The sequence below is a fragment of the Psammomys obesus genome, unplaced genomic scaffold (assembly GCF_907164565.1).
Source record: "Psammomys obesus unplaced genomic scaffold, mPsaObe1.curated_primary_1811, whole genome shotgun sequence".
In the NCBI taxonomy this organism is placed as follows: Eukaryota; Metazoa; Chordata; class Mammalia; order Rodentia; family Muridae; genus Psammomys; species Psammomys obesus.
This window is the reverse complement of record NW_026596046.1, coordinates 37,686,822-37,698,921: the sequence shown is the minus strand read 5'-3', so window position 1 is coordinate 37,698,921 and position 12,100 is coordinate 37,686,822. Positions and strand designations below refer to the sequence as shown.

Genomic DNA, 12,100 nt, shown 5'->3' with positions numbered 1-12,100 from the left:
AGGCTCTAAGATCAATAATCAATAAAGGGGACCTCATGAAACCGAAAAGCTTCTGTAAAGCAGAGGACACTGTCATCAGAACAGAATGACTGCCTACAGAGTGGGAAAGGATCTTCAAGCCTATATCTGACAGAGGGCTAATATCCAGAATATATGAAGAACTCAAGAAGTTAAAAAGCAACAAGTCAAGTAATCCAATTAAAAACTGAAGCACAGAGCTAAACAGAGCATTCTCTATAGAGGAATAGCAAATGGCAGAGAAACACTTAAAGAAATGCTCAATGTCCTTAGTCATCAGGGAAATACAAATCAAAACATCTCTGAGATTTCACTTTATACCCATCAGAATGGTCAAGATCAAAAACTCAAGTGACAATACATGCTGAAGAGGATGTGGAGAAAGGGGAACCCTCCTCCATTGCTGGTGGGAATGTAAATTTGTACAACCACTTTGGAAATCAATCTGGTGATTTCTCAGACAATTAGGAATAGCGCTTCCTCAAGATCCAGCTATACCACTCCTAGGTATATACCCAAAATTTGCTCAAGTACACAACAAGGACATTTGCTCAACCATGTTTGTAGCAGCTTTATTTGTAATAGCCAGAAGCTGGAAACAGCCCAGATGCCCCTCAACTAAGGAAAGAATACAGAAACCGTGGTACTTTTACACAATGGAATGCTACTCAGCAAGTAAAAACAAGAAAATCATGAAATTTGCGGGCAAATGGTGGGATCTATATCTAGCATCTTACGGCCCTGGATTCTATTCCCAGTTCTTCAACACAAAAGTTCCTACTATCCAAGAGGCTTGTACGGGAAAATCAATAAAATAAAATAAGATAAAACAGAAACTAAAACATCAGAACTAGACAAAAGAAACAGAAGGAAAAGATCATGAATTGCAGCCTGATAGGTCACATCTCTCCTAATGCTTGGGGTGGGGGTTGAGGAAGGTGCAGAACTGAAGCAGGAAGTTTACTCTGATGTTATCAAAAGTCATGGTGATAAGTCCTTGTTTCAACAGCATCACAAAAGGAAGTAAGTGCGCAGTAATAGTATACTCTAACAGCTAGGAAAACATTTTGCCGTCAAATGGTACAAATGTTTATCATGTCTTTGTTGAAAATTATAATGATGAGTAAAATAAAGATGAGTACATGAAAGAATACATTGTTTCTATAATTGTTCAGTGGGATATTAAAAGAAAACAGAGTTTTAAAAATATAAAACATACACACAATATTTAATGAAAAATCTCAAAATATTGTTGAATAGAGAATTATCCTTGCAAGTAAAGAGTGAGAGCTAGCCCAGTTACCTTTATATGGTGCTTCACAATGACAAATTCACATGGTAGAAATGAGGTACCTGCTGGCAAGGGGCTGGACGTTGTGGAAGTTACTGAACCAAGATCCCTTGCAAGGTGGCTTACAGCAATGGTAAAATATGATATATTTTCATTTTGGTAGTGGTTACATCACTATACGAATCTTTCAATGTTCACCAGGGCATGAGTTCTATCTGACAAGGATGAGTTACTGTTGCTGATGACGACTCAATAAACACTCCACCAGTTATCAATTAAACATATCATATGTTTAATTGATATGAAATTTATACAAGTAGGGTCTTTTGTAAGTTTTCTTTTTTATTTACCATATATTTATTTGTCTAATTTGAATTTTGCTTGTATGTATTCACATACAAACTTTGCTTACATGTGGATAAGTGTACCTCATGGATGGTGCCTAAGAGGCCAGCACAGAACACTGAATTACCTGGAATTGGAATTAAAAATGTGAGGCACTGAATAAGTTCTAGGAGCCAAACCCAGGTCAACTCCAAGTGCTCTTAACTTTAGAGCCATCTCACGTGTCCCTTTTGTATGTATTTTACATTGGTCACATATTGATTTAGAAATTCTGTTAAACAAAGACTATGGAAAGTGGGAAAGAACCATAATTTTCCTGATAATAAAACAAAAAATATATTGAAAGCTCATCATCAAATATTTCCTAAAATAAGATGTTTTATGATATCTTTGGTATTTAAAAATCCAGTTTTATAAAACAAAATACCATCTACATTAAAACTTTGATAGAGATATTACATTAGAATCATATAAACATTTTAATACTATCTACATCAGAACTTTGAGGGAGATGTTGAGTTAGGAACATGCAACTATTTTAACTAAGAATAATTAAGACACTTTATTCAAATAGACTCAAATTTTATTTTATTTTTTTACCTTAACACAATTTCTTTTTTTTAGACTCAAATTTTAACTGAAGGTTTTATCACTTTGTTTACATTCATAGCTTTCCCATTCTTTATGGGTTTTTGCAGGTCTTGGAAGATACTTGTGATTGTTAGAGCATTTGTTATATGGTTTATATTATAGCCTCTTTTTTCTGTATGCAGTTTTTCACAAATGTAAAGAAAAATTGAGAACTCAGAGCTTTACCACACTGACTGAATTCATACTTTTCCAATACTATGAGACACATTGCATTACTAAAGTGAATCAAAACAAACACAAGAATTTCCATTGTCATCTAAGGGTGGAGAAAACTGGATGATTTGAATAATAAATCGTATTGTGAAAAAAATTTTTAACTAAATCGATACAAAGATATGAATTGAAGACTCATTCAACTCTTCCTCTATTTAAGTCACTATTATGTTACTCTTACATTTTGGTAAATGTGATAATCACAAATGTCTAATCTGTCCTAATCTGTCAGTTACTATGATTTAAGCCATGGCTTATGTTTATAGCTTCATTACTATTCATATGATATAATTAGGTAGATTTTGGATAGAGACTCACCAACAGAAGTATGTCTATTCATATTTATTTTATTATCCTTTAACTGATCAAAAATAGTGAATTTCTCAAATGAAATGGAAGGCTTAGCTATCAGCACCTATGCCAAACTACTCACAACCTCCTATACCTCCAGCTTCAGGGAGACCTAGTGACTGTGACATCAGGAGAAACCTGTACTTGTACTTAGGTGAGCATATTCTACCACACATATGTACATAATTAAAAATAAAGTAAATATTTCTAAAAAGCCCAACATCTTTGTGATATTCACTCATTATAATACCATTTGAATAAATTGGGAAGCAAAGATCATAAATGCAAAACTAATACATTGAATGGACTAACAAGAATGGAAAAAGATAATTTGGTAATTTCATGAATGGATATATCCAAAAAAATTTACTTTCCTCCTAGTAGGAAGAAATAAATGCATCTTAAATCCCCTGATCACAACAATGGAAGGAATTTCCTAGTTAATCAAACTTGTCCACTAGTATGATTGTCAGCACATTATAAAATCACATTCTGATTTATATATAAATGCATAAATTTTATAGGAGTCAATGTCAATAATTCATGATGCCTTAGTAAAAAGTAAAAGAAAGTATTTGTGAAGTGTAAATAGTCAATAAAAGCCGAGACAACTACTGGAGTTTCAGTTCCCGACAGTCTTGCTTTGAGAGTTCACTTCTTTACTTTCAAATACAATCACTGTGGACCTGAGGTCTTAGGTTCTGTTCAAGGAAAACAATCTCTGAATCCTCACTCGTATCTGCTGAGTCTTGATGCTGTATATAATGGGGTTCATCAAGGGTGGGAAGAGGATGTAAATGTTGCCCATGAGGACCTGAACCAGTGGAGAGAGATGCTTCCCAAAGCGGTGAACCATGGTCAGACCAATGGTGGGGATGTAGAAAACCAAAACAGCAGAGATGTGAGACACACATGTTTGCAAGGACTTGATTCTCTCCTCCCGGGATGCAATGGAGAGAACTGTGTGCAGGATCATTACATAGGAGGCAAGAATGAGCACTGCATCCAGCAAGAGGGTACAGATCACCAGAGCCAGAGCATAGAAACTGTTAAACCGGATATCTGAGCACGCCATCCTAATTAAGTCTTGGTGCAGGCAGAAAGAGTGAGAGAGGAAATGAGGTCGGCAGTAGGTTAAGAACTTCAGGCCGATGATGACTGGAGGAATGAGCATAGAACTCCTACATAAGATGGCCACTCCAATTTTCATGATCCTGTCATTGGTTAGGATGGAGGCATAGTGTAGAGGGTTGCAAATGGCAATGTAGCGGTCAAAGGACATGGCCAGGAGGACAGAGGACTCCATGAAGGACAGACCATGAATGAAATAAGACTGGGCAATGCAGGCATCAAGGCTGATCTCTTGAATGAAGCCCCAAAGGATGCCCAGCATGGTGTGCACAGTGGACAGCACCATGCACAGGTCTGTGAGGGCCAACATGGCCAGGAAATAGAACATGGGCTGGTGCAGGCTCGGCTCAGTCTGGATCACATGGAGTATCATGCAGTTTCCCAGGAACACCATCGTATAGATGGTTGATAAAGGAATAGCAAAGAGGATATAGTAAACTTCCAGGCCAGGAAATCCAGTGAGAACAAATCTAGAGGTACTTATGTTTGACATCAGATAACAGATGTTGAAAGAAATTATAAATTATAGCTAGAGGGCTTTTTTACTTTACATACTCTATACTCTAATTTCTAATAATATTTATTTGCTTTGGGAAACAACAAATAATCAAATTTTCATACCAGAAAAATAGAGACTTGATTCTTAGTTGTTTTTATCATTGCAGAAACTTCATCTAGACAGACATAGACCATTCAGATCTAGTGTTCAGAGTTACCAGGGAAGCAAGCAGATTTATGTTGAAATAATAATGTCCATGGCCTCATGGGATTTGGATTGTATACGGTACTTCTGAGAGTCAGTCTAGAGAACAACAGTGCCTGTTACAGGTGCATAGTGATGTTGTGGTTGGCAATTTCCTCAGGAGAATGGGAAATGCGTGGGCAATTCTGCTTTCTGGTGCTACAGACAGGCACTTTACTCCCTGTAAGTCTTAAGTGATTCCTGTGGAAATAGTATGGTTGAAACAACACACCTCTTTTGAATATGAATTATTAGAGAAAGAGAAACAAAGCAATCATAAAATCTGAACTATTTTAGTTGGCATCACAGCTCAGCTCTTGTCTCAGAATTACTCATCTATATAAATTATACTTTGTATTTCTTTCAATCTATAGGAGATATAAGTCTTTTATAAAAAATTCACATTATTCTTAATTCTTTTTCCTTTTTTATATATTTTTATTAACTATAGTGTATTCACTTTGTTTCCCACCTGTAGCTCCCTCTCTCCTCCTTTCCAATCCCACCCTCCCTCCCTCTTCTCAACCCATGTCCTTCCCCCAGTTCATGGTAAGGGAGGTCTTCCTCCCCTTCCTTCTGATCCTAGTCTATCAGTCTATCAGGTCTCATCAGGACTGGCTGCATTATCTTCCTCTGTGGCCTGGTAAGGCTGCTCCCTCCTCAGGGGGAGGTGATCAAAGAGCTTGACACTGAGTTCCTGTCAGAGACAGGCCCTGTTTCCATTACTATGGAACCCACTTGGAGACTGAGCTGCCATGGGCTACATCTGTACAGGGGTTCTAGGTTACCTCCATGCATGTTCCTTGGTTGGATTATCAGTTTCAGAAAAGACCCCTGTGCACAGATTTTTTTGGTTCTTGTGTTTTCCTTGTAGAGCTCCTGTCCTCTCCAGGTCTTACCCACTTCTTTCATAAGATTCCCTACACACTTCCCAAAGGTTGGCTATAAGTCTCAGCATCTGCCTTGATAACCTGCAAGGTAAAGTCTTTCAGAGGCCCTCTGTGGTAGGCTCCTGTCCTGTTCCCTGTTTTCTTCCTCTTCTGATGTCCTTCCTCTTTGCCTTTCTGAATAGGGATTGAGCATCTTAGCCACAGTCCTCCTTCTTGATTAGTTTCTTTAGGTGTACAGATTCTTAATTATGTCCTCACTTGTAGCATAAAATAATGGGCAATTATTTTAATTTGGTTGGTTCTAAAAAATACAGAATTTTCTTAACTGTGTGATGTCTATTTTGAATAAATTGGGCATTTAAGGGACTGCCTCTGACATAATCTGATTGGCCTGCTCTTTGATCACCTCCCCCTGAAGGGAGAACAGCCTTACCAGGCCACAGAAGATGACAATGCAGCCACTTCTGATGTGATCTGATAGACTAAGATCAGAAGGAAGGAGAGGAGGACCTTCCTTATCAGTGGACTTGGGGAGGGGCATGCATGAAGAAGGGGGAGGGAGGGTGAGACCAGGAAGGGAAGAGGGAGGGGCTTATGGGGGGGATACAAAGTGAATAAAGTGTAATTAATCAAATAAAATAAAGACTGTGCCATATGTTGAGTGGCACAAGCGTAATAAGGAGGTACATGTGGACCTTGGTTTCTGTGCAACTACCTCCACTACTGTATCTCTGAGATCTTCCTGCCTATTAAATAGTTAAAAAGCCATCAAGTCTGTCCAACCTGTCATCAACATGACAAAAGAAACATGAGTTTTGGGAAAACAACCACAAGATAAGCCATGGGGAAAGTCTAGGGGGCCTTAATTACACAGAAAGAACTATAGGCCACTAAAGAATTTTTAAAGAAAGAGAAGTAGTCCTCCCCAGAGCAGAATATACTGACTGGTCACTCACTAGCCAATGGTCAGAAATAAAACATAAACACAAACAGTATTACAGATACTAACAAAGTTGTACTTATATAATTAGAAATACACACACACACACACACACACACACACACATATATATACATATATTGTAACAAAAATTAATAAAACAAGGAGCCATGAATTTGAAAAATTGAAAAAAGAATATTTGAGCGGGTTTAGAGGGAGAAAGAAGAAGCAGAAATGATGTAAAGTATTATAACCTCAAAAAATGCAAAAAGTGATTTTATAAACAAAACATAAGAATGTGAAATAGTGTTGTTAAGAGGTTTTTTTCCAAAGCAAGAACATCAATTACTACTAATAAATTAATAAAACTACATCTTATTTTAATGTTGTTCATAATCCCATAACTGTAATATCTACAATGTCCAGTGAAGGAAAGAAAAACAGTCTCCCCCCTGCTGAGGGACTTGACTGGTGATGGTATTCTAGAGTAACTGCTGCTTTAAATTTGGATGTGTTTTTATATCTATATGTATATATTTAATCCAAAAGCAAAGAGCGTTTATTCTGCAGAAGTTTCCAGTCACCAGCTTAGCAAAATGGTGACCCAGAACTGAGCTCCCAGGCTCAACTAAAGACACTTAAGGCATTTTCTAGCGTGGTGAGATAACCATTTTTTGTTCCATTTTTTCTCATTTATTTAATTTATTAAGTTTACATCCTTGTGGCTGCTTTCCTCCTCCCCTCCCAGTCCCATCGTTTCTCCCTCATGTTTTCCTTAGAGAAGGGGAGCTCCCTTTCTTATCCACCCCAGCTCATCAAGTTGCATCAGGACTGAGCATGTCCTCTTCCCCTGTGGCCTGTCAAGGCAGCCTCACCAGGAAAAAGTAATCTAAAAGCTGGCAAGTGAGTCCGTGTCTGATGAGTCCCCACTTCCCTTAGTAGGAAGCTTCCACTTGAAGCCTGAGCTGCCCGTCTGCTACATCTTTGTAGGGGCCTAGAACCAGTGCATGGTCCTTGGTAATGCTTCAATGTCAGCAAGCCCCTCTGGGCCCTGGTCAGCTAGCTATGCTGTTTTTCTTGTGGAGCTCCTGTCATTTCCAGGTCTTATTCTTTTTCCTTCCACTATTCTCCAAGATCCCTATGCATACACCAATGTTTGGCTGTGAGTCTCTGTTTTGAAGTGTTGCTGGGTAGAGCCTCTCAGAGGACAATTATTTTCCTTTTTATTATTATTTTATTTATTACAATTTATTCACCTTTTATCAGAACTGTAGGCCTCTCCCTCACCCCCACCATCTCATCCTTCATCTTTCTTTTCCTCATATTCCCTTCCCCAAGTCCACTGATAAGGGAGGTCCTCCTCCCCTTCCCTCTGACCCTAGTCTATCAGGTCTCATCAGGACTGCCTGCGTTGTCTTTCTCTGTGGCCTGGTAAGGCTGTTCCCCACTCAAGGGGAGGTGATCAAAGAGCCAGCCACTGAGTTCATGTCAGCGACAGTCTCTGCTCCCATTACTAGGGAACCCACTTGGAGACTGAGCAGCCAATGGACTAAATTTGTAAGGGGGTCTATGTCCTCTTCATGCATGGTCCTTGGTTGGAGTATCAGTCTCAGAAAAGACCCCTGTGCCTAGATTTTTTGGGTCTTTTGCTTTCCTTGTGGAGTTCCTGTCCCCTCAAGATCTTCCTATGTCCTTCTTCTTTCATAAGATACCCTGCACTCTGCCCAAGTTTGGTTATGAGTCTCAGCATCTGCTTTGATATTCTGCTGGGTAGAGTCTTTCAGAGGCCCTCTGTGGTAGGCTCCTGTCCTGTTCCCTGTTTTCTCCTTCTTCCAATGTCCATCCCATTTGCCTTTCTGAGTGAGGATTGAGGATCTTATCCAGGGTCCTCCTTCTTGCTTAGCTTCTTTAGGCAAAATATTTCAGTCAAGAAAATGATTCAAAATATAGTACACTTACTGTTCAGCAGGCACAAAAATGAATGAGTGAAAGAAAGAAAGATAGAAAGAGAGAAAGAGTGAGCCAGCCAGTCCCTGGTAAAATGCCTTCCTGCCATCCTGCCATCCTGCCACTTGCATTTGCAGGCTGCCGCAGACAACATACATAGTCTCTACTTTAAGACAATTGGTTCTCCTAATGTTTAAAAACATTGGGTTCTAAACAGTGTGATACTGATTTTCATTTTTCAGAACTGAGAATTCTCTATCTGCATCTCTAGAACCCTGTAATGGAATAGAGTCACTGCTGCATAGGATGTGCTCAATTCAAACTTATTTTTCAAGGGTTATTACTGTAGCTATGTGTAAAAATAAAAGAAACAGGAAAGTTCACATACACACACATAAGCAGGATGTGCGGAGGAATTGGCTCATGAATGAAGCTCAGGGATGTCCATGTGTAATTAAAAAGGTGGAAGGTAGGACAGGGGATGCCCGGAAAAGCAGAGTATGCAGACCAGCCACACTGGTGAGCTCTGGGTTTCCTCGAGAGATCCTGACTCAAAAGGTACAAAGCAATTGAGGAAGAGTCTCTGAAGGCTGCTCTGGAGGCCCGCATACACTCCCACACACGTGTGTCCCACATATATGTGCTAACACACATAGACCCAAGTAAACCACACATTTGCATGTGAGAAGAAAAAGAAACTTAACAGCAAACAAAGTAAGATTTATTTTCTCATCACAAGGCTTAATTGGAACGGGAAGGAAGTCACACTTAAGAGCACACTAGAGGCATCATAGTCTGTGCTAAAGATGCTGTTGCAGGTTTTGGGGCATCGTGGAGAGAGAAGATGCTTCCACACACTCAAACGGGAGAACAATGAAAAATTCCCTTCTAACTTATGTTTCTCAGTTTCTCCACTGTATAATGGGAAACCTGGAAGAGTAATTATAGCAACCCATTTGGTAGTTGACTGAGCAAATAAGGTGCCAAACGATGCTTTAGAGAGTATTTGTGGCAAGGATAAGCACAGATGCTCTTCAGAGAAAGGAATGTGAGTGGAGACTCCTAAGACAGCTTCCAGGAGAGATATGGCTGTCATCGCCGAAGCCTGATTCTGTAGAGCCACACCCTGCCATTGGCCAATCTGTATATTCAGGAGATAGAGGGCAGGGGCCAGGCAGAGCATAAAAGGTGAGGCATGACCAATTTCTCCTCACATTTGCTTCTGACCTAGCTGTGCTGACTCACAAGCTCAGAAACAGACACCATGGTGCACCTGACTGATGCTGAGAAGGGTCTGGTTACTGGCCTGTGGACAAAGGTGAACGCTGATGAAGTTGGCGCTGAAGCCCTGGGCAGGTTGGTATCCACACCACAAGGCAGCTCACAAGTGAAGTTGGGCTTGTGGAGACAGAAGTCTGCTCTCCAGCAGGCACTGACTCTCAGTGTCCTCTGCCTGTGCTTCCCTTGTTAGGCTGCTGGTTGTCTACCCTTGGACCCAGAGGTTCTTTGAGAGCTTTGGAGACCTGTCCACTGCCGCTGCTGTCATGAGTAACGCCAAGGTGAAGGCCCATGGCAAGAAGGTGATTACCTCCTTTAGTGACGGCCTGAAACACCTGGACAACCTGAAGGGCACCTTCGCCAGCCTGAGTGAGCTGCACTGTGACAAGCTGCACGTGGACCCTGAGAACTTCAAGGTGAGTCTGCTGGCCCCTGTGTTTCCTTGCTCTGCCTTGCATGCTCACCCTCCTGTGAGAAGGGAAGGGGAAGGGATTGTAGGGAGCAGTGTAGCTGGATGGTGTCTGGTGGTGCCCTGGGGAGTGTTGCCAAGAGTGCAACCATTTTACCCTCCACTCACACTCCTTGTTTCCTTTCACTCTTTTTTTCTGTGCTTTGATTTCTTCTTTTAGATAATTTTTTTTTAATTTTTAGTTGTTTAATTTTTCATTACTGAAGATCGCTATTTACATTCTTTAAGTAGCTTTTTCTCCCACCTCTCTTCCCAGTCCCTTCTTCTAACCTTCCCTCTCCACATTCACCCCTCTTCCCTTTTGCCTTTAGGCATTTCTTCTTCTATCTACTTTTTGTTTCTGTCAGCTATTTCCTGGTAACTTGCTTGGAGGTCAAGGAAGATAAGCAGTTTTCTTCTTCTTTGCAAGGCTGTAAAGAATAACAGAGTGATAATTGACTTTCAGGCTACAATGCTAGGGAAGCATATATTTTGGATCTAAATTCTGGCTGACATAGAAGTATTTTTATCAGAATTGACCAATAAGTTTCAGGTGTCATTCTGCCTGTTTTTTAAGAATCATAACTGCCATTTGAATAGAGCCTGTAGTGTCTGGTATTGTTGCTCTACCTTCTTGTTGACGCCTCTCATCTTTCCACAGCTCCTGGGCAACGCGATTCTTGTTGTGCTGGCTCGCAACTTGGGCAAGGATTTCACCCCCTGTGCACAGGCTGCCTTCCAGAAGGTGGTGGCTGGAGTGGCCACTGCCCTGGCGCATAAGTACCACTAATGTCCCTTTCCTTCTGCTGATGCACAAAGGTCACTTGTCTCTGAGATAACAACTGCCAGTTGTTGGCAATATGATAAAGGCCTCAGAGCATCTGTCTTCTGACTAATAAAAGGCATTTCTGTTCCTTGAAATGGTGTGTTAAGTTATTTGTATGTTTTATAGAAGGTGTGTTATTGTAAGGATTCAAGATACAAAGAAGGGAGGGTTTACTTCAGACCTTGGGAGAATGAATGGATACCTTGTGCTTCATGATGTGTGCCGAGACAGCAGGCAGTAAGCCACAGCTACCTGCGCATGCTTCATTCAGAGTGACGGTTTCATTTGCACATTAAATTTTGGCTATGTTTTATGTAAATTACTTCTTTTCTCTAGTCATTGGCATAAATGTCTCTTGTTTTTTCTCTTGCCTACACTGTACCTCACTGACCTCTATTCAGAAATTTTTCTTACCTAAAGTTCCCACTTCTTCCTAAGGATTTCCCTCCATATTTTCCTGGCCACATTATTTATCCTTTCCTGATTTTCCTTACCTTAGACAGCTCCACTTTGCTATAGAGGAATGTTTGAAGACAGAATGGAAGTGCTGTGGTTGTCACTTGAGATGTTCCCTGATCTCCACAGTCAATGCTCACCCTTGGTTTTCAAATGGTGCTTTCCGTGGAACCTTTATACATCACACCATGCTCTTCGGAGTTTGGAGTTATGATTGAGAGAAATAAAAGGCTAGAGAGAATAAGGAAATCCAGTTTTTATGGTGCATACCTGGTCTTATGAATTTCCCTTTACAACCTGTAAATGGAAGTCCCATTCTTTCTCAGTTAGTCTATCTTCAATACCCAGAAATGAGTTGGGATCAAATCTGTCTTTCATATTGTCTGATAGCTTTTTTTTTTTAATGCAGTTACTAGAGTTAACACCATAGGTATCAGACCCTTGCTTTGTTTTACTCTCCATAAATACCCAGGCTCTGGTAATCCTGAGAACAAAATACGAGTGTCAATTTTTCCTCACACTCCTCCAAAATATGAGTTTCAATTGTTCCTTACATTCCTCTCTAGTATAGTT

The 12,100-nt window shown here is 40.2% G+C and overlaps 2 protein-coding genes across 2 annotated transcripts; one reads left to right on the top strand and one right to left on the bottom strand.

The window, feature by feature from the left end:
* Positions 1–3,563: 3,563 nt before the first annotated feature.
* LOC129688686 (olfactory receptor 51V1-like) lies at positions 3,564–4,493 on the bottom strand. Its single transcript, XM_055623640.1, has one exon. It carries the CDS (start codon positions 4,491–4,493, stop codon positions 3,564–3,566), a length of 930 nt encoding a protein of 309 aa, XP_055479615.1.
* Positions 4,494–9,745: 5,252 nt separating this feature from the next.
* Positions 9,746–11,035, top strand: LOC129688571 (hemoglobin subunit beta). Its single transcript, XM_055623488.1, has 3 exons — positions 9,746–9,875; positions 9,991–10,213; positions 10,907–11,035. Exons 1-3 carry the CDS (start codon positions 9,784–9,786, stop codon positions 11,033–11,035), a joined length of 444 nt encoding a protein of 147 aa, XP_055479463.1. The 5' UTR covers positions 9,746–9,783.
* Positions 11,036–12,100: the final 1,065 nt, after the last annotated feature.

Bases quoted from the DNA above. Each gene is read 5' to 3' on its own strand.
- LOC129688686 (XM_055623640.1), bottom strand. From the start codon at position 4,493: ATGTCAAACATAAGTACCTCTAGATTTGTTCTCACTGGATTTCCTGGC.
- LOC129688571 (XM_055623488.1), top strand. From the start codon at position 9,784: ATGGTGCACCTGACTGATGCTGAGAAGGGTCTGGTTACTGGCCTGTGG. The intron at 9,876-9,990 runs GTTGGTATCCAC...TTCCCTTGTTAG, and splicing joins GGCGCTGAAGCCCTGGGCAG to GCTGCTGGTTGTCTACCCTT. The intron at 10,214-10,906 runs GTGAGTCTGCTG...ATCTTTCCACAG, and splicing joins TGGACCCTGAGAACTTCAAG to CTCCTGGGCAACGCGATTCT.